The sequence below is a fragment of the Bombina bombina genome, chromosome 1 (assembly GCF_027579735.1).
Source record: "Bombina bombina isolate aBomBom1 chromosome 1, aBomBom1.pri, whole genome shotgun sequence".
In the NCBI taxonomy this organism is placed as follows: Eukaryota; Metazoa; Chordata; class Amphibia; order Anura; family Bombinatoridae; genus Bombina; species Bombina bombina.
In genome coordinates this window covers 305,388,540-305,411,272 of record NC_069499.1, presented here as the reverse complement: position 1 = coordinate 305,411,272, position 22,733 = coordinate 305,388,540, and the positions used below count along the sequence as shown (strand labels likewise).

Below are 22,733 nucleotides of genomic sequence, written 5' to 3'. Positions count from 1 at the left end.
ACAGAAGAACAAAAGTTGATTTTTGTGAATTTGAATATAATGTAGCAAAGCTCAGGAAAGTCCTTAACTAACTTTGTGCAAGTTTTTACCCAGTGAAAATAAAGTTACAGTGATCGATTGTAAACTAATTTAACCTGTGCCTATGACAGACTAACAGCATACCAGATAGCTCAGTGCTCATTATACTGAATTTCACTGCTGTAATGGGCTCATACTGAAATGAACAAAGTTTGCCAACAGACTTGTAGATTATGTAGCATAGTTAGTTATGTGAGTGGAATAGCACATACCTAGCCATTAATCATCACTTCCTGCGTAGGAGCTGTAATGTGAGCAGCTCCCAAGGGATTAAACATATAGTAACCTAAAGTCACTAATGCAAAAAATATATTGTCTGAGGAAACATGTAATTTTTGCATGTCAATATTATCTGAACGCTTGTTTTTAACAAGTTAATGGCAGTTACCAACCGTCACGTAGCTGGTCCATATCATCATCAAACACTGCTTCTTTGAGAGCTGTCTTATCATAGCTGTTAATGGAGTCAGAGTATGGGAAGGGGTTGTAGTCTCGGCCTCGTGGTCCTGTGAAGGCACGGGGTGGCTGGGTGTTCAGAAGGGATGTTTTATTATCCAGTGCCATCCTTCCTCCTTCTACCATATCGGAGCCAACCCGGAGGTCACAAGCTGGAGAAGCAATTCCACCATCTCGTGAAATCTGTTGGTAATACAGAAGTACTCAATGACACTAAGATGTTCAAAGGTGACATATAACTTCCTGTCAATAAGCTAGAAACTTCACAATCGTCTTTGAGACCTCTCCTATTGCCCGATATATACCCTTCCCACCCTGAAAGATTTGGCTTTAGAACAGCGAATCTAGCACTTAATCAGAGGGGAAGAGAGGACTTATTAATTTGAATATGGAGAAAATGATCACATGTATAAATCATCTAATATTCTTGTAGTTAAAATCTCCAAATTGTGCAAATTATTACCATACATGAAATAAATTACATAATAAAAAGCAGGAAAATTCCATCAAACTATAAATAAAGCCCCAGTCTTAATTACATAATCATCTGGTTCAAGAATTCAAAAAGTCCGGTATAAGGTGTCTGTCTATAAAGTAAACACTAAGGATTTATGGTGCAGTATACATCAACTGGGCCCCATTCTACAAAATGGAACTTACTCACAGGATCATTGGTAAAGTATCGTAGCTACTGTAAAGGATTTCACTGCTGCTCACCAGGATTTTTGTCCATACCAGGTTGATACTCCCCTTGTTGTGTGTGGTCCTCCAAGTATGGCTAGACAAGTTCCTAGTAAGTTTTCATATTGTGATGGATAGATCTTATACCAGACTTTTTGAATTCTTAAATGTATGGTTTTAAGCATGGTAGAAAATTTGGAAATTTTAAGATTTGTGTAAGTCTTTCATCAACTGATTGCACAGTATTTTGATGTATAAATGTATGCTAATTTATTAATTCACTTCTGGGACAGGTAATTTTAATACTGCTTAGGGTAAGATTTGGGCTTTCTACTTTGTGTTGAAATAACAATCTTGTGGTTCCATATTTTATAGGACGAATCATTACCAAAGCAAACTAGAGATTAACGGATGCATGAAAAAATAACTTGTTGCTTAAGTCGGAGGAAGAGCAATCCATAAGACATTTGTTCTAAAAGTACCTTGAATTAAGAAGATACAGTGAATTATATAGGAGTGTATAATCTATAATTGTGTGTAGTCTAACAAAGAATGATTACGGTAGTATTATTTATTCTTCTACATATGTATGCACCCCCAGCTGTTTGTAGCACAAAATATACAGCAGCAAAAAAATAATAAAACTGTAATTTTCTACAGTTCCAAGACAATGTATTCATACAGCACATAATCTTAGTTTGTATGTGAGAAAATAATGATTTTTACAAATAAAAAATTTAATTTTGAAAAAAACAACAACAGATATATAGGTTGGGTATTCAATCATTAATTTAAACATTCAGTGAGAAACAGAATACAAATAGGTTTTTTTCTTTGTTTTTTAAGGTTGCTTCAATAACTTTTAGCTTTTTGTGGACTAGTTTAAAGGATCAATCATATAGCTGGATATCAGGAGAGAGCTGACTAACAACAGTGTTCTCTATATAAAACTTGATGAAGGATGTGTAGCTCTGACATGCGATAAAGTTAATACAATGCTGGCTATTTGGTACTGCAGAATCTAAGACTTTCTATAGAGAGTGAAAGAGTGGTTACCAGAAATGTTCAGATCTATTTTTTTCATACAGGCAACTACTCTAAAGTTATGAATATGCTGGTTTAACTGCATAGTATTTCAGGACTCAGTACCCTTTACTGGCCTAGGGAAATAAACTTTCTGCGGAAGCCCTACCCCTTAGATAGCATAACAAGTAAAACACAATACTCACTAGATCACCATCCTTTTTCCCATCTCGTTTAACTGGCTCGTTAAGGTCCTCTTGGCTGCGGAAGCTGAACTTCTCAATAGCTTCAGTGACCCCACGCAAAGAGCTGTAGATTTCATCTGAATTCAGGTTTTCTGTGTCGTAATCCAGCATGCTGCAGAATAGAAGGCATGCAGTGATCTTTAACATAAGACTTAGAAAATGCAGCATGTGAAGGTTTCTAATCAATGAGCTAAAAGACAGATGGTAAAAGCTCCAAGCAGAGGATCCCTGGCAATTAAAAGCATGATGGAATGAACTATATAAGAATCATGAGACGTGAGAGGCCTAGAGAGTTAAAGGGACACTAAACCCAATTTTTTTATTTCACGATTCAGAAAGAGCATGCAATTTTTAGTAACTTTCTAATTTACTCCTATTATCACATTTTCTACGTTCTCTAGCTATCTTTATTTAAAAAGCTGGAATGTGAAGCTTAGGAGCCGGCCCATTTTAGGTTCAACACCCTGGATAGAGCTTGCTTATTGGTGACTACATTCAGCCAACCAATAAGCAAGCGTAACCCAGGTTTTGAACCAAAAATAGGCCGGCTCCTAAGCTTTACATTCCTGCTTTATTATGTAAAGATAGAAAGAGAACGAAGAAAAATTGATAATAGGAGCAAAATAGGAAGTTGCTTAAAATTGCATGCTCTATCTAAATCATTAAATAAAAAAAATTGGAATTAGTATCCCTTTAACCTGGTTAATGAGCTACCATAGTACTACAAGACTCCATGCAAATAACTGAGTCAAAATGACTTTAAAAAAGATCCTTCATACCACAAGCATTTGTATACTTATGAAATACTAATAAATAAAAAATATTAAGAATAAAGAATGGGAGCGCATCAAAAGCCATAATGAACTAATACAATGTAAATCCTACACGCAGCCCCCCCAAAAAACAACAACTAATATACAGGATCACATAAGTTATTAAAAATGACTCCAATTACTCAGATTCTAGAAATGGAAGTAGTTGAACTAGTTTTACTTTAAAATGTAAAAACCTTTTTGTGGATCAGTTAATCCAGATAAGTGATCTTTTATACATGTGATTGGTTGCTATGACTACAGTCAGATAATAAATAATGGAAACGTTTTCAACATATCTATTGGATTTATGGAATTAACCAATCACTATATAGGGTTAATTGATCTTGTAAACATCATGTAATTGTGGCCCATTGTACCTCTCTGAAGAAGTGTAATGTAAAATACAACAGCATTAATGGAAATGTGTGCTAACTCAGTTACAAACTTTAAGTAAAATTAGTTAATTGAAACGGGGACAAAGAGGCTCTAACTATTAGAAAATAACCCTTTGGGCAATTTGAAAAGTGGCAGTACCAAAGATTCCTGCATACTATATCATTTAATCTATTATGGAATTAAATCTCGGCAACTGTTTTAACAAAATCTTTTTTTGCCAATTTACTGTTAGCAGGAGTACCAATAAAGTTGCAGTTCAGTAATTTATACCTTTGGTCCATCCTGCCTTTTACTCTTAATATTAAATAATACAAAATATTTACAAAGCTGTAGAGACATTAAATTTGAGTTATTTAGCATAGACCTATTTTGATCTAAAACTTTACACTGTCTCTATAGCCCTGGGGTATAATAAAATGCAATGAAACCGGATATAGCGTAGATCTTGAAAATTCAAGCTGCGCAGTGGGATATGACATCACAAAGAGCTAGACGTTTGCAGCAAAGAAGACTGAGAATGTCATATCTGTGTTTTTATTTAAACTCAAAAGTCCATATTACCTTTTGAATGCACAATGGTTACAAGATAGATGCATGCATGCATTTCTGGTCCCTTAAATGCTTAACTGTAAGAGTTTCAACATATTAGCCTCATCTTCATATTAAATCTAACAAACCAGTCACGTGTGATACGTCCCTTGACTTTGCAAATAGGGAAAACAATAAGTAGCTCTACAACAGTCCGTTTTACCACCTGCAGCCAAGCAATCACAATTAGAGAACAAAGTTTCCCTCTGCTATAATTCTTAGTAAAACCAAAAATCATGGAATGGGTGCACAGACTTCTAGGCAGTGAAAATCATAACCAACAGTTAAAGCAACAGCACCTCCTTGCACAAAACTGCAGAGCGTCTGACACCTTCCATTTTTAGCCCACATTTTTAATTACTAATTGATATAGATTAAAAAAAACAAAACAAAAACCCCCACCTTATTTGGAAGGTAAAATATCTCAAAAGTGTCACTTGGATAAGATAAAAAAACAGTTGTTGCTTTAACTCATGGAATAGTGATCTGATTGTCCCTTTAACCGTTTGGCTGCTTCAGAGCGTTGTGCACTGAAGCCCTTTCCGGCAGTCAAAAAGGTTAAGGTAGCATTACCAATTAACATCATGCAACAGTACCCAAAGAAGCACAGGATGAAGCATGTGGCATTCACAAATGGAGAAGAATCGGGTGTCACAATATTATTTCCTATAATAATATAAAATATCCTGGTTTTGCCCAAGCTGGTCTTAAACTAAGAGAGAGGGAAGGGGTTTTACTTATATAATAAAGAGCAAGCACTGTAGCAAAACAATGACAATGTCTGGTTGACAGAGACACTCTACTTTACATTTTGCTTAACTAAAAAAAAAACACAGCAGTGGTTTACATTTTTTTTAGTCTATGAATCAGAAACAATGGTTTTAAGATTTCCCCACTGGAGTTCATAAAATTATCAGCTACAGAAGAAAAAAACAAAAAGAAAAACCACCAAAGACTGTGTATTGGGGTAATGCGCAGAACACAAGAAGCAATGAGAACAAAAATGATATGTACTTGGTGTCACACCTGTAGAACTGTGTGAAATGGGTGGGAAAATTTTGAAGTATCATTAAAAAGCTTGATTGAACTTGTATAAAAATGCAGAAAACAGTTTCAGTAAATCAAATCTACTGGTGCTTTCTACTTAATGCTTGTAGCTCATTCACCAATTTGTTTTTACTTCTCCTCAAATGATTTCTAATCTCATAGTTCTAGCTTTGAAATGAGCAGCAGGCTTGTAGAGATGTCTGCTGACCTGAGTAGAGAAAAGATACTTCTTGACTGTGTATGTTGGTCAGCAATTTGTTGTCTAGTTCTAATCAAGCTTTGACCATACCTAACAGACTTAAAATAAATATAGGGCCCTTTACAGAACATAGAAGTAACATACTGGTTTTCAAAACGGATAGAAAATATTATTAAAAGTTTGTTTTAAATCAAAAATATACTAAGTGCTAAAAACTATTTTATAGGACACCAGTCAAGTTGTCGTTCATCTCTAGCTGACCATCTTACTGCCAAATATATATGGAGAAACGTGCCATAAACATTAACACTACTGTTCATGTGTACATCCGACAGAAGACTCCAAAGTAACTTAGAAGAAAGATTCACGAGGCTGCCTTTGTTATATCTAAGAACGAAAATTATTTTTATGTTAAATGCTTGCTTCAAATCAACCTCATTTTATAAGTTTCTGACCATCTGTACTGCATTATCTATAGGGCCCAATAATCAGAAACTCAACGTCATGGAGAGAAATCTCACAATCTTTGGTACTTTTTTTTTTTTTGACCTTATAATGTAATGTTGAAGCTTTTCCTTCACATACAGAACCCAAGAAGAATACTGCAGCACCACCAGCAATGATCATATTTGATAAGGGCAAGTAGCAATACAAAGACAATGCTTTAGGCTATGAGCCCTTATACATGTCTTTGAATTGCTCCTTGCACTTATTCAATACGAGCTGACTAAATAACTACTGGTGCTGATGTTGTAGCCTTCTTGGTTTCTACTACTGGATTGTTAGAAGTGACTCCTAGAGCGTGCACGCTGTACTTACATAGGTGCTATATTGATCTTAATTTGGTATACCCACATAAAGAACTCTGCATAGTTCTCTCAAGGTAAAATTTGTGTTTCTAAAATTCTTTGAGGGATATCGCTGTACTGTCACAAAGCTTCTTATATCATCTCGCCAGAGCGGTGAGCATTAGATAACTGGGCCCTAAATGAGAAGGCACAGGAACCATCACCAGAAAGCATCTCATTTTTATTTAATGTCTCATGCTTAAAAGGACACTGTTCTACAAAACAAGGTTTCCCCTTACTGTGTTATAAAATGACTTGTTTAAACCTACTGAAGAGTATTAAATGTATGGGAAATTGCTCCTTCGTATTTATGTGTTTGAAAGATCTCTTTTTTATCATTTAAACCTCTCCTAGGACATAATGGGTGGAGTCTGCATGTATTTATGTTAGGTATTGAAACGCTAATTAGGGCTGGGAGTTCAAAAAACACAAGCAACAATTTCATACAAAATATGTCATTCACCTCCACGGGGAGTTTAATCGGTGCTATTGTTTCATACTTACATAGCTTTCCTACAGAAAAAGTCACTGTAACTGTTTTTTAGTGAAGATGGGGATACAAAAGGTAAAAAGTAGCTATTTCAAATAACAAATACAGGTAAAGAAAATGTTTTCAAACAATTAAATACACTCCAGCAGGTAAAATGGACCAATGGGAACACATTAAAGGGGGAAAAAAATGTCCTATTAAATCTTACTGAAGCAATCTATTTCTAAGCAAACTTTACTAGACATAAATATATTATTGTAAGGGGGCATTGACATCTGTTTTAAGGTTTCATCAGTTTAAAATAGAGACATGTTATGTTGTCTTTATAGTTTCTTTGCATGAGTCAGATCAAGGATAATACAATCTATTCTAGCTATGCAAAGCCCTGGGCTAGGCTATAAGCTTCTGTAGTTAATGTGCAGATTCTATCGAATCTTTAGAGAACTTAAAACTGCAACTATATAGATTTGTTAATTATATATATACATACACACACACATATATACATATATACACACACACATATATATATATATATATATATATATATATATATATCTGTTGTAATGTACAACTAAGTCTTAAGACTGTGAGCAGGGGGGAAAAGGAGAACAGGTTTTAATTTTGAACACAATCTGATGAGAACCATTGAAAAAGAGGAGAGTCCCTATCCTTCTGTCGTTACTGACCAACTGATTTATTTCATTGAAACTACAAATCTAATAATATTGTGACACGGTTGCAAGTTTAACAGGTAGCATAGTTACCTGGGAGAGTAAGAGCGCCTGAACGACTTGTGAGACGGACCAGTGGGGATGGAGTGAGATGGTGGAGGGAGATGCTTCGATAGCCCATCTGCACTCCAACCCCACAGCCTGCTGCCATGGGGAGAAGGGGTCAAGAAAGAGCAGGGGGTGGAGAAAGGAAGAAAAAAAAGGAAGAAAAAAAAGAAAGAAAGAAAAGAAGCTGCAGTTTCATGCATTTATCAGATATAGGTATAAGGAGAAAATGAAGACCCCAGTTTGTAATAACTTAAACATGTTATTTCATGTCATACATTAAGCCACTGAATACCACAATATCTGCTAAGATATTCTTTCAATGATAGAGGGAACACAAAACAACAACGGTTAACAGCATGGAAGTATTTTGGTGGAGACATGAACATTATTACTTCTTGAATGAATTGTTCACAGCATTGTGTAATACTAGACCTGATTTTGTTACATGTATGCAAATATATACAAAATGTCTATACTAGTTACCTAATAGTTCAGTTCCATTGCAAACACTATTTCCTCTATTAAAGGGACAGTAGACACCTTGAGATTTTTTTTATATAAAAACATAATTTATGTAAGAACTTACCTGATAAATTCATTTCTTTCATATTAGCAAGAGTCCATGAGCTAGTGACGTATGGGATATACATTCCTACCAGGAGGGGCAAAGTTTCCCAAACCTTAAAATGCCTATAAATACACCCCTCACCACACCCACAATTCAGTTTAACGAATAGCCAAGAAGTGGGGTGATAAGAAAAAAGTGCGAAAGCATATAAAATAAGGAATTGGAATAATTGTGCTTTATACAAAAAAAATCAAAACCACCACAAAAAAGGGCGGTCCTCATGGACTCTTGCTAATATGAAAGAAATGAATTTATCAGGTAAGTTCTTACATAAATTATGTTTTCTTTCATGTAATTAGCAAGAGTCCATGAGCTAGTGACGTATGGGATAATGACTACCCAAGATGTGGATCTTTCCACGCAAGAGTCACTAGAGAGGGAGGGATAAAATAAAGACAGCCAATTCCTGCTGAAAATAATCCACACCCAGAATAAAATTTTAATGAAAAAACATAAGCAGAAGATTCAAACTGAAAACACTGCCTGAAGTACGTTTCTACCAAAAACTGCTTCAAAAGAAGAAAACACAACAAAATGGTAGAATTTAGTAAAATTATGCAAAGAGGACCAAGTTGCTGCTTTGCAAATCTAATCAACCGAAGCTTCATTCCTAAACGCCCAGGAAGTAGAAACTGACCTAGTAGAATGAGCTGTAATCCTTTGAGGCGGAGTGTTACCCGACTCAACATAGGCATGATGAAATAAAGATTTCAACCAAGATGCCAAAGAAATGGCAGAAGCTTTCTGGCCTTTTCTAGAACCGGAAAAGATGACAAATAGACTAGAAGTCTTTGGGAAAGACTTAGTAGATTCAACATAATATTACAAAGCTCTAACAGCATCCAAAGAATGCAATGATTTCTCCTTAGAATTCATAGGATCAGGACATAATGAAGGAACCACAATTTCTCTACTAATGTTGTTAGAATTCACAACCTTAGGTAAAAAATTCAAAAGAAGTTCGCAGCACCGCCTTATCCTGATGCAAAATCAGAAAAGGAGACTCACAAAAAAGAGTAGATAATTCAGAGACTCTTCTGGCAGAAGAGATGGCCAAAAGAAACAAAACTTTCAAAGAAAGTAATATAATGACCAAAGAATGCATGGGTTCAAAAGGAAGAGCTTGAAGAGCCCCCAGAACCAAATTCAAACTCCAAGGAGGAGAAATTGACTTAATGACAGGTTTTATACGAACCAAAGGTTGTACAAAACAATAAATATCAGGAAGATTAGCAAACCTTCTGTGAAAAAGAACAGAAAGAGCAGAGATTTGTCTTTCAAGGAACTTGCGGACAAACCTTTATCTAAACCATCCTGAAGAAACTGTAAAATTCTCGGTATTCAAAAAGAATGCCAAGAAAAAAGATGAGAAAGACACTAAGAAATATAAGTCTTCCAGACTCTATAATATATCTCTCTAGATACAGATTTACGAGCCTGTCACATAGTATCAATCACAGAGTCAGAGAAACCTCTTTGACCAAGAATCAAGCGTTCAAACTCCATACCTTAAAATTAAGGTTTTGAGACAGAAAGACTGGTCTTAACGGAAGAGTCCACGGTTGGAAAGAGGCCATCCGGACAAGATCTGCATACCAAAACCTGTGAGGCCATGCTGGAGCTACCAGCAGAACAAACAAGCATTCCTTTAGAATATTGGAGAATACCCTTGGAAGAAGAACTAGAGGCGGAAAGATATAGGCAGGATGACACTTGTAAGGAAGAAATAATGCATCCACTGCCTCCACCCGAGGATCCCGGGATCCGGACAGATACCAGGGAAGTTTCTTGTTTAGATGAGAAGCCATCAGATCTATTTCTGGGAGTTCCCACATTTGAACAATCTGAGGAAATACCTCTGGGTGAAGAGACCATTCGCCCAGGTGCAACGTTTGGCGACTGAGATAATCCGCTTTCCAATTGTCCATACCTGGTATATGAACCGCAGAGATTAGACAGGAGCTGGATTCCGCCCAAACCAAAATTCGAGATACTTCTTTCATAACCAGAGGACTGTGAGTCCCTCCTTGATGATTGATGTATGCCACAGTTGTGACATTGTCTATCTGAAAACAAATGAACAACTCTCTCTTCAGAAGAGGCCAAGACTGAAAAGCTCTGAAAATTGCACGGAGTTTCAAAATACTAATCGTAAATCTCACCTCCTGAGATTCCCAAACCCCTTGTGCCGTCAGATACCCCCACACAGCTCCCCAACCTGTAAGACTTGCATCTGTTGAGATTATAGTCCAGGTCGGAAGAACAAGAAGCCCCCTGAACTAAACGATGGTGATCTGTACACCATGTCAGAGAGTGTCGTATAATCGGTTTAAAGATATTAATTGAGATATCTTTGAGTAATCCCTGCACCATTGGTTCAGCATACAGAGCTGAAGAGGTCGCATGTGAAAACGAGCAAAGGAGATCGCATCTGATGCGGCAGTCCTAAGACCTAAAATTTCCATGCATAAGGCTACCAAAGGGAATGATTGTGACTGAAGGTTTTGACAAGCTGATATCAATGTTAAACTTCTCTTGTCTGACAAGGACAGAGTCATAGACACTGAATCTATCTAGAAACCTAAAAAGGTTACCCTTGTCTGAGGAATCAATGAACTGATTAGTAAATTGAACCTCCAACCATGAACTTGAAGAAACAACACAAGTCGATACGTATGAGATTCTTCGAAAATGAGAAGACTGAGCAAATACCAAGATATCGTCCAAATAAGGAAATACCAAAACCCTGTTCTCTGATTACAGAAAGAAGGGCACCGAGAACCTTTGAAAAAAATTCTTGGAACTGAGGCTAGGCCAAACGGTAGAGCCAAAAAAACTGGTAATGCTTGTCTAAAAAGAGAATCTCAGACACTAAAAGTGATCTGGATGAATCGGAATATGCAGATACACATCCTGTAAATCTATTGTAGACATATAATGCCCTTGCTAAACAAAAAACAGGATAGTCCTACAGTAACCATCTTGAATGTTGGTATCCTTACATAACGATTCAATATTGATAGATCCGGAACTGGTCTGAAGGAATTGACCTTCTTGGTACAATGAAGAGATAAAATAAAACCCCAGCCCCTGTTCCAGAACTGGAACTGGCATAATTACTCCAACCAACTCTAGATCTGAAACACATTTCAGAAATGCTGAGCCTTTGCTGTGTTAACTGGGACACGGGAAAGAAAAAAATCTCTTAGCAGGAGGCCTTAACTGAAGCCAATTCTGTACCTTTCTGAAACAATGTTCTGAAACCAGAGATTGAGAACGGAATTGATCCAAATTTCTTTGAAGAAAACGTAATCTGCCCCATACCAGCTGAGCTGGAATAAGGGCCGCACCTTCATGGGTACTTAGGAGCTGGCTATAGATTTCTATAAGGCTTGGATATATTCCAAACTGGAAATAGTTTCCAAACTGATACCGCTCCTAAGGATGAAGGATCAGGCTTTTGTTCCTTGTTGTGAGGAAAGGAACAAAAAAGATTATTAGACCTAAATTTACCTTAGATTTTTAATCCTTTGGTAAAAAAGTTCCCTTCCTTCCAGAAACAATTGAAATAATAATTTAATACCCTGGAAAGAAAGGGAAAGCAAAGTTGACTTAGAAGACATATCAGCATTCCAAGTTTAATCCATAAAGCTTTTCTAGCTAAAATAGCTAGAGACATATACCTGACATCAACTCTAATGATATCAAAAGATGGTATCACCAATAAAATTATTAGCATGTTATAGAATAATAATAATGCTATAAAATTATGATCTGTTACTTGTTGCGCTAAAGCTCCTAACCAAAAAGTTGAAGCTGCAGCAACATCCGCTAAAAATATAGCAGGTCTAAGAAGATTACCTGAACATAAGTAAGCTTTTCTTAGAAAGGATTCAATTTCCCTTAAATAAAGTACTATCTGCCGTAGGAATAGTAGTACATTTAGCAGGAGTAGAGACAGCCCCATAACCTTAGGGATTTTGTCCCAAAAAAACTCTAATCTGTCAGATGGCACAGGATATAATTGCTTAAACGTTTAGAAGGAGTAAAAGAATTACCCAAATTATTCCATTCCCTGGAAATTACTTCAGAAATAGCATCAGGGAGATTAAACACTTCTGGAATAACTACAGGAGATTTAAAAACCTTATTTAAACGTTTAGATTTAGTATCAAGAGGACCAGAATCCTCTATTTCTAATGCAATTAATACTTCTTTAAATAAAGAACGAATAAATTCCATCTTGAACAAATACAAAGATTTATCAGTATCAGAATGATGATGTTCATTTAAAAATTCATCTGAAAAAAGAGAAGTTTTAAAAGACTTATGTAAACTAGAAGGAGAAATAACAGACATAGCCTTCTTAATGGATTTAAAAAAATAAAATCTCTTATGTTTATCAGGAACACTCTGAAAATTAGATGTTGACGGAACAGCAACAGGTAATGTAACAGTACTAAAGGAAATTTTATCTGCATTAATAAGTTTGTCATGACATGCAATACAGCTGGAGAAACAGATACCAAAAATTATAGCAGATACACTTGGTAGCTCCAGCACTAGACAACGATTTTCCTGTAGTATCTTCTGACTCAGATGCAACGTGAGACATCTTGCAATATGTAAGACAAAAAAACAACATATAAAGCAAAATTGATCAAATTCCTTAAATGACAGTTTCAGGAATGGGAAAAAATGCCAAAGAACAAGCTTCTAGCAACCAGAAGCAATGAAAAAAATGAGACTAAAATAATGTGGAGACAAAAGCGACGCCCATATTTTTTAGCGCCAAATCAGACGCCCACATTATTTGGCGCCAAAAATGACGCCACATCCGGAACGCCGACATTTTTGGCGCCAAGAATGACGCAATAAAATGAAGCATTTTCAGCCCCCGCGAGCCTAACAGCCCACAGGGAAAAAAAAGAGTCAAATTTTTGAAGGTAAGAAAAAATGATTAATTCAAATGCATTATCCCAAATATGAAACTGACTGTCTGAAAAATAAGGAAAGTTGAACATTCTGAGTCAAGGCAAATAAATGTTTGAATACATATATTTAGAACTTTATAAACAAAGTGCCCAACCATAGCTTAGAGTGTCACAGAAAATAAGATTTACTTACCCCAGGACACTCATCTACATGTTTGTAGAAAGCCAAACCAGTACTGAAACGAGAATCAGCAGAGGTAATGGTATATATAAGAGTATATCGTCGATCTGAAAAGGGAGGTAAGAGATGAATCTCTACGACCGATAACAGAGAACCTATGAAATAGACCCCGTAGAAGGAGATCACTGCATTCAAATAGGCAATACTCTCCTCACATCCCTCTGACATTCACTGCACGCTGAGAGGAAAACCGGGCTCCAACTTGCTGCGGAGCGCATATCAACGTAGAATCTAGCACAAACTTACTTCACCACCTCCATCGGAGGCAAAGTTTGTAAAACTGAATTGTGGGTGTGGTGAGGAGTGTATTTATAGGCATTTTAAGGTTTGGGAAACTTTGCCCCTCCTGGTAGGAATGTATATCCCATACGTCACTAGCTCATGGACTCTTGCTAATTACATGAAAGAAATGTTTAGTTATGTGTAATGAAACTTTGCAATATACTGTATTTTGCCCCTTTCATGTAATGTAGCTCTGAGAATTGAGCTATTTTTTAATTATCAGAGCTTGAAATGCACCCTGCTGGTTTGTACAAACATATTTGTTCCTAATTGAGTCTCTCTCTCTCTATATACATATATATATATAAATAATAAATGCCCATAATAAGGCTATAGTGTCTCTAAATGTTAAAAAATATATACTTACCAATAGACACTCATCCACCAACAAACAACCAGTAGAGAGCCAAACCAGTACTGAAACATATCAGCAGAGGTTATGGAATAGGAGTATATTGTAGATCCATAGAAGGACCCCTGCAACAGATTTCCCATGAGGTGAAAAAGAAGCAAAAAAAAAACAACCCCATTTACGTCCCTCTGACAAGCACTGCACTCTGAGGGAAAACCGGGCCTCAATATAGACTGAGAACCCCTCTCACTGAAGAAACAAATTAACATCATCATTATTCAACCACCTCCAGCTGATGCAAAGTAAAAACTTAGGTACATATGAGGGGTTTTATAGAGCTCTTGTGTTTAGGAATCTTTGCGTCCTTCTAGTGGTAATAATTCACAGGAGTAATGGATCATGGACTCTCACCTCCTGTATGAAAGAAATTACAAGGTGTTTACTGCCCCTTTAACACTTTATAGAAATTATAACAAAAATGGACTTGCATCCACAAGTTTTGGACCATAGTGATTTAAAGAAAAATGGAAGTCCCTACATAGTGAAGCTAAAGCTAAACATAACTGTACTTTCAACCTAAAACCAGCTGAAAGCACCTCGTCAGCTGTTTTCCAACACCTTCCAAATATGTCCTCCTGTGCTTTACAAAGAGTCACGGTCTTGGTAGTATGACTAGGTTTTTATTCAGATGCCTTAATACACGCCTTTTCTTAGCAGTATGTTTAAATAATTCTGTAAATGACATGTATAGTGCCAATCCTGGCCAATTTTACCCTTTACATGTGTTAAGACACACTATACCTTTATTTGATTCTTTATTATAAAATAATTTATACTTCCATCTAGTCAACTGGCTGGCACAAAGTAATATCCTTTCTCTACAGCTCTATAATGTCTAGGTGAAGTCCCACTTTCCCTAGAATAAAACAATGAGTAAACACCTGAACTTTCTAAGAGATGGACTAAAAGTTAATCCTTCATTGATAACATTCCAGAAGAAATAAATTATAAAGCTAAATACTTTAAGGGGAACAAATTCTTTGATAAAGTATAAAGTTCTCAGTACCCAGCTTTCAGCCTTCAGACCCTCTTAAATGTGTCAAGATCCAGCACTACAGTTTCACGTTCTTGTCTTGAGAATTTAATGTTGTAATTCAATAATCAAGCTTTAACAATGTGTCTTAAATATCAAGTAAAAAATAATAATGCACTGAATGCCAAGTTTGTATTTGTAGTATAGAGATTTTGATATGCATCTTTAGTATACATGTATCAACTTCTTAGAAAGTTTGGGGGTGGGGGAAATGAGCTTTGGGGTCCATAATATTTGAGGTAAGTAAAACTTTTACTTGGGAATTTATAAGATGAAATAACCTTATATAAATCAACAGTAACATCAATAATGTGTATTGCTTCAAAATACCATACACATCTGTTAATGCATAAAGTTATACTTTTGTGTCATACACAAACTATTGGTTGAGCATTTACTCAAAGAGTCTGACAGACAGCTACAGCACTGACATTTTTTCCTGGCCTAGAATGGCTCAAGTGCCGCAGGGAATGCCTCTGATGGCCTAGGCAGCTCTGAGGTGTCCACCATTGTAAACAGACCTGTGACAGAGACTTGCCTCTTGACAAACATCAAAGAAACTCCTTCAGGGACATATCCCTCACTCTGCCAAACTGAAATGAGAACTTACCCTAAAGTTATCTCCTCACTGTTCATTTCTCTGAAAATTAAGGCCTGAAGGCAACAACCTAATTCAGGAACTAAAGAAGTATATTTGACAAAAATTATGACAGTTTTCCAATCAACAGCTACGATAAAGGTTATGTTAATGCAGAACTCGAATGCCTGCAGTTAATGGACCACTAAATACAGTGGAATTTCATAACCCACAAATGCACAATGAAAAGACAATGCAATGGCACTTGCTCGGACTTCAACATTTCTTGGGGAAAAAAATCTACTGATAATTTCAAAGATTGCTTACATTTGACTGCCCACTGTATCATGCGACAGCCATCAGCCAATCACATACTCATATACATTAAAAACTCATGCTCAGTAGCAGCTGGTGCCTCAGAAATTTGCATATAAAACGGTAGTGCACACATTGATAAAGGAAGTGAACTGGAAAGTTGTTTAAAATTGCAGGCTCTGTCTGTATCATGAAAGTTTTATTTTGACTTTAGTGTCCCTGTAAAACAATTCTTCCAGTTTATCACATTAGTTCCAATTGTTATTTATTTATGCAAGGCAAGCCAACCAAACCTTCAGAATGGTTTCATATTATATCTTAAAGAGACATTCGGTAAAAAACTAAATGCACAGAGGAATTACATCTTTGAATAGAAACATATTTGCAATAAGCATGCATTGGCCAAAATGCTTCTAATAAAAGTTATCACTGTTTTAGTGTTGGCAATTTTGTCTCCACATGCATGAAAAGCATAGCTAGATATTCTCAGTGCACCAGCATTTTAAATACTGCAGCTGTTCAGAGCACCAGTGGGGCTTGTATCATGTCAGCAATTAACACATTGAGTCATTACCAGATGATACAAGCACATTAGGCTCTCCGAGCAAGAGCTGTGTGCTGGTGCATTGTGCATACTTACTTTTTTTTTTTTTTTTTTTAAAAACAGCTATAGCTTTTATTAGAAGTATATTTGCCAATACATGTATATTAAAAAATGCTTCTGGTCAAAACTGAAATACATCCATGTTGATTCCAATTTTGGCTGGAATATCCCTTTGAAGGGATAGGAAAGTCAAATGTAAACTTGCATGTTTCAGATAGAGCATGCACATTTTGAGACGCCTTTAAATTATTTTCAAATGTGCTTTATTCTCTTTGTATCCCTTGTTGAAAAAGAATACACACATAACCAGCACTAGTGGGAGCTGCTGCCGATTGGTGCCTGCACACATTTGTGTCTTGTGATTGGATAACTAGATGCGTTAAGATAGCTGCCAGTAGTGCATTGCTGTTTCTTCAGCAAAGAACAACAAGATAATAAAGCAAATTTGGTAATAGAAGTAAATTAAAAACTAAGTTCTATCTAAATCATTAAAGAAAATGTTGGGCTTTCCCTTAAACCAGACAATTTAAATTTGTTTCATATTTCCACCTTTTTTTTCCTTTAAATAAAAATATACCCCATCCAAACAATACAAAACAACTATATCTACAATTACTAAACTGTGCAAGATTTTAATTTATTGCACTTTCCTCCCCATGTACTTACTGGCCTCATTTTATTTCTGTTTTTCCCAGTTCCCTAAATAAATCTATAACTAATTCTACATGGCATCCAAGAAAAACAGCACACAAACAGAAGATAGGTTTTAAACTGATAACATTGCATCACCTGAACAGCAAAGTAGCAATAATGGTTCCTACTGGCAGATAATGATCTTGCCTGGTCACAAAACCTGCACAGTTAGCATCTTTAACATATATGAGGCACATATTTTTGCCATATATAAAGTGTAACACTGACTCCAATGATTGTACTTAAATATTTCAAACTGAAATGACATTTAACAAGAAATAAGAGTATGGAAAGTTGCAATAAAGATTACAAGACTTATTTTTAACCGTGTGATATCTACATAACTGTAGGCAGGACATAATGCTGTAAATTATAGGGATGGTGTACTGTAACATTTTCTCCCCTTTAATGTGGTCCCAGAAATCCATTTTTACCAGCTGGAGTGTATTAAATTGTTTACAAATAGCTCAATTACTTTTGTTATTTTAAGTAGCTGATTTTGCCTGTTGTATCCCCCACCTGTAAGTACTGGTTATAAAAAAAAAACAACTATGTAAACAAGAAGCTGCCAAATAAATTACATTGATGGAGGGTCTGCTCTCACTAAAAGCTCAGCCCATTGAAATGGGTTGTTGTTTAAACTAGCAAAAAAAATAGCTATTTCACATAGAAAAGTAAATCTAAAGGGGCAATTTCACACACATTTTATACTCTGAAGAAAGTATAACAAATGACTGGGAACTCAAGGGGAAATTAATGTTACAGTACACTGCCCCTTTAATGCGTAACCCGCACCACAATAACATTGTTTTCATGTTTAAAGGAACTGCCCTTATTGCAAAGTTGGAAAATTAAGCATTTTTTACAATTAAAACATGTTTCTGCTGTCTTGCTATAGAGCATTAGTCAAGTTTTTTTTAAACAAATTAACAATTGCTGCAATTGTTTATAAATAGTCAAACACCACCAAATGCCTTTTCTTTATTTGGATGAGCCAATCTGACAAGGCTAGCCCTGTTTATATGCATTGTTCTGTAGTTAGCTGCTAAAGCCAATTAAGGAAATATAAGCAGCAGGGTTAGCCTTGAGAATCATGCAGTGTGCATTTCTAGCTCTGAGAATTAGAAAAGTGTGTAAACTAATCAAAGCACAAGTTGTTTAAAGGGACACTGAACCCAAAATTTTTATTTTGTGATTCAAACAGAACATGCAATTTTAAGCAACTTTCTAATTTACTCCTATTATCAATGTTTCTTCATTCTCTTGCTATCTTTATATGAAAAAGAAGGCATCTAAGCTTTTTTCTTGGTTCAGAACTCTGGACAGCAGTTTTTGATTGGTGGATGAATTTCTCCACCAGTCAGCAAGGACAACCTAGGTTGTTCACCAAAAATGGGCCGGCATCTAAACTTACATTCTTGCATTTCAAATAAAGATACCAAGAGAATAAAGTACATTTGATAATAGGAGTAAATTATAAAGTTGCTTAAAATGTCATGCTCTATCTGAATTACAAAAGAAAAAAATTTGGGTTCAGTGTCCCTTTAACTACGCACAACAAACATTTTATATAAAATCTCAAGGTGGTTACTATCCCTTTAAAGGAACAGAGAGGTCAAAATTGAAATGTAAATGGGCTAATTTCAGTTTTAAATAGAAGAATTTTGCAATACATTTCCATTAGCAAAAATGTTCCAGGTAAAAGATGTGATTGTTTTTCAGCAGTGTACATATTATGCTTGTATGGCACAAATTAACATTTTCTCTGATGCAATACACAGCCCACCTATGTACATTTTAATTTTGACCTTTCTATCCCTTTGATTAGTCTTTAAAAAATAAATTAATTAAAAAAACAACCAACCATTGCTGCCCATGTGAGTTTGCTGCTTTCTGCTTAGTTTACTGCTATAACTGTACGGCTTTCCCCGTTACACATTAAAAGTAAGTTTTCTCACGCACAATGCTCATTTTAATAACCACTCCTTGCTATAGTCTTAATATTCCACATTCTCACCCTTAAAATGACACAGAGTATATTACCAGCTGGAAGAGTAACAAGTGCTCTCCCTATAAGCAGCTAAGTTTGCCTCTCCCTCTGTAGAAAGCCAAACCTTGAATTGTGCTGTGCGGCTTTTCCATTAATATAAGAATATATTTTTGGCCAAAGAGACTACGAGACAATGCGGTTTACAAATTATTTTACGTTACCTTGGAGAGATACCACCATGAGAACAGTTGGTTGGTGATGTCAAAGGGCTGGCCCTGCTGCTGGAGTGTCTAGGAGGCGTTCGGCCAATGGTATTGCTGGGGGACCCCTGCAAACAAACACAAAAAGCAATATTTATACATAAAGCTTGCTTGATAGATCTACAAAACCCCTGAAAACATTGGTTGTTTTGTACTAAAGGATTAGTGGGTAGGTTAACAGAACACATGAACGAAGTGTATATTTTATGAGACATGGCACGGTATAGGTGGTTTATGACACATGGTACACAATAATTACCATATTAACCCTTTTCCCCTGCAGCAGTGTACAATGAACCATTTGGTAACTGAATTAAAGAAATAACAGTTAAATTGAAAATAAGATGAAGGTATAATATAATCTGTAACATCTTGACCTACAAATGTTTGGCAAGAGTAGCACCAGTGTGATGCAAGAAGCATGTTTCTGCTTTTCACATTTTGTTCTCTGCCTTGCAGGGATACAACAATGTTCCATTAACAAGCGATTGCTATAGAGAGTTTCTTAACTTTCACTCACAAAGCTTTTTTAATCTACACATAATACTGACATTGCTCTCAGTCACTACTTGGCTATAAATGAACAAAACAAAAAAGGCCCATCAAGCACAAGACAAGACATTAGTATTAATGTGTTGCATGAAACATAGTTAATTGAAAGGAGTTTGGAATGCTGAAGAAATGCATGGTCGTGTGCAACCGATACCTAAGGCCTGGCTCAGTCTAGAAATTGTTACGCATACGTGAAGACATTTTAAAATGTTCTCTTTGATGCAGCAAAACATTGGACATTCATGTTCCTTTAATTAAAAAATAATGTTATGCCAAGAATTTGAAGATTTATAGAAGACATTTCCATCTATTGAAAAGGTTAGAAGCATTGTAAGTCTGTATTTAGAAAATGAGCAAACTTAAAGGGACACTCAGGCTTTATTAAATTTTCATGATTCAGATAGAGCATGTAATTTTAAACAACTTTCCAATTTACTTCCATTAAAAAAAATGTGCAATCTTTTATATTTACACTTTTTTTGAGTCACCAGCTCCTACTGAGCATGTGCAAGAACTCAGACTATACGTATATGCATTTGTGATTGGCTGATTGCTATCACATGGTACAGGGGGAGTGGAAATATATATAACTTTAAAATGTATTAGAAAAGAATCTACTACTCATTTGAAATTCAGAGTAAATGCTATTGTATTGTCTTGTTATCTTGCATTTGTTGATTATGCAAATCTGCTGTGTTTACTGGTCCTTTAAAACGACACAAAAAAGTCCCTATACTACAATGTAAAGAACGTTACAGAACGTATGCCGCATAAATGCGGCACTGACTCTTGCGAAAAGTCCTGCATTGCATTGTTCAAAGTCACTGGTGCTTCCCCCAGGGGCGCTCTTCTCCCATTTGTTTCTAAGGTATCAGTACTGGACTGGCTGAAAGCATGCCAGCCAATAACCCACAGCCAACATAGGGTTATAGTTGCATGGCAGTGTGCATCTGACAACTCCCGGAACAAAACACTTGACATTCTATATGCTACAAAACAAATAAGCTTTGCAATAATGTATTCAAAGTATATGAAATGTATGCCACCTTAATGGTGCAGTGAAATCAAAACAAAACTTGTGACTTCTTATTTTAAGTCTACTATCGAATTTGCTTCTCTTGGTATCTTTTGTTGTAGAGTACACCTAGGCTAGGGTTAGAAGAAGCAGCACTACTGGGAGCTAGCTGGTGATTGGTGTCTGCACAAATATGCCTCTTGTCATTGGCTCACCAGATGTGTTAAGCTACTTCTCAATAGTGCTTTGCTGCTGAGCCTACTCTTCAACAAAGGATACCAAAAGAAGCAACAGATTTATATTGGAAAGTTGTTTAAATGTCCATGCTCTTTCTGAATCATTAAAGTTTATTTTGACTTTAATGCCCTTTTTTAAAAAAAAATCATTGTGCTTATGTAGAAGCACAATATGGTGTCATCTATTCTCCACCCTTACAGACAAACACCTGATTGCTCCACTCCGATGACAGCAATGTTTGAGTAATGAAGACTATGCTGTGAAATTATATATTAAATGTATATTATAAATACATGATATATATGAAACCCAACATTTTTCTTTCAAGATTTAGCTGCTAGAGCATACAATTTTACACAACAAATATACTTCAGATTTTCTTTGTTCTCTCGGTATTGTTTGTTGAAAAGCAGGGGCAAAAACTCATCAGCATGCATGTGTCTGGAGCACTATATGGCAGCAGTTTTGCTACAATGTTATCCATTTACACAAGCACTAGATTGTAGCACTAGATTGTAGCACTATTTCCTGCCATTTAGTGCTCCAAACACCTATCTAGTTATCTCTTCAACAAAGAATATCATGGGGACTAAACAAATTTGATAATAGAAGTAAATTGGAAACATTTTTAAAATGTTGTGCTCTCTCTGAATCACAAGAGCATATTGGGGTTTTATATCCCTTTAAGATACTTATTAGGCTTCCTTGAACTACCTTTGCCCACTATAATGACAAGTAATGCCTGAGATGGAGAGCTGAAAGTGAACTGCGAACCTGAAAGCACAGTTGTCAGTTTACACAACACTTCAGCATTATTTAGTCATTATGGCTTGCTGAGCATTCAGGCCTTAGCCAAGGATATCAGTTAAAGGGACATAATACTCATATGCTAAATCACTGGAAACTGATGCAGTATAACTGTAAAAAGCTGACAGGAAAATATCACCTGAGCATCTCTATGTAAAAAAGGAAGATATTTTACCTCACAATTTCCTCAGATCACCAGAGTAAGTGCTAAGTAAAAAACATAATTTATGTAAGTACTTACCTGATAAATTAATTTCTTTCATATTGGCAAGAGTCCATGAGCTAGTGACGTATAGGAAATACAATCCTACCAGGAGGGGCAAAGTTTCCCAAACCTCAAAATGACTATAAATACACCCGTCACCACACCCACAATTCAGTTTAATGAATAGCCAAGAAGTGGGGTGATAAAGAAATGAGTAAAAAGCATCAACAAAGGAATTTGGAAATAATTGTGCTTTATACAAAAAAATCATAACCACCATATAAAGGGTGGGCCTCATGG

The 22,733-nt window shown here is 35.9% G+C and overlaps 1 protein-coding gene across 1 annotated transcript in view; it reads right to left on the bottom strand.

Annotated features, from left to right (window-relative positions):
• The window catches only part of CLASP1 (cytoplasmic linker associated protein 1), a 905,754-nt gene that overhangs the window by 134,555 nt on the left and 748,466 nt on the right, over window positions 1–22,733 (bottom strand). The window contains exons 30-32 of the mRNA XM_053712150.1: window positions 19,579–19,685; window positions 2,445–2,595; window positions 471–717 (exon numbers count right to left, since the gene is read on the bottom strand). Of these exons, the coding sequence (XP_053568125.1) occupies window positions 471–717; window positions 2,445–2,595; window positions 19,579–19,685 (505 nt within the window). The remainder of the gene's footprint in view (window positions 1–470; window positions 718–2,444; window positions 2,596–19,578; window positions 19,686–22,733) is intronic.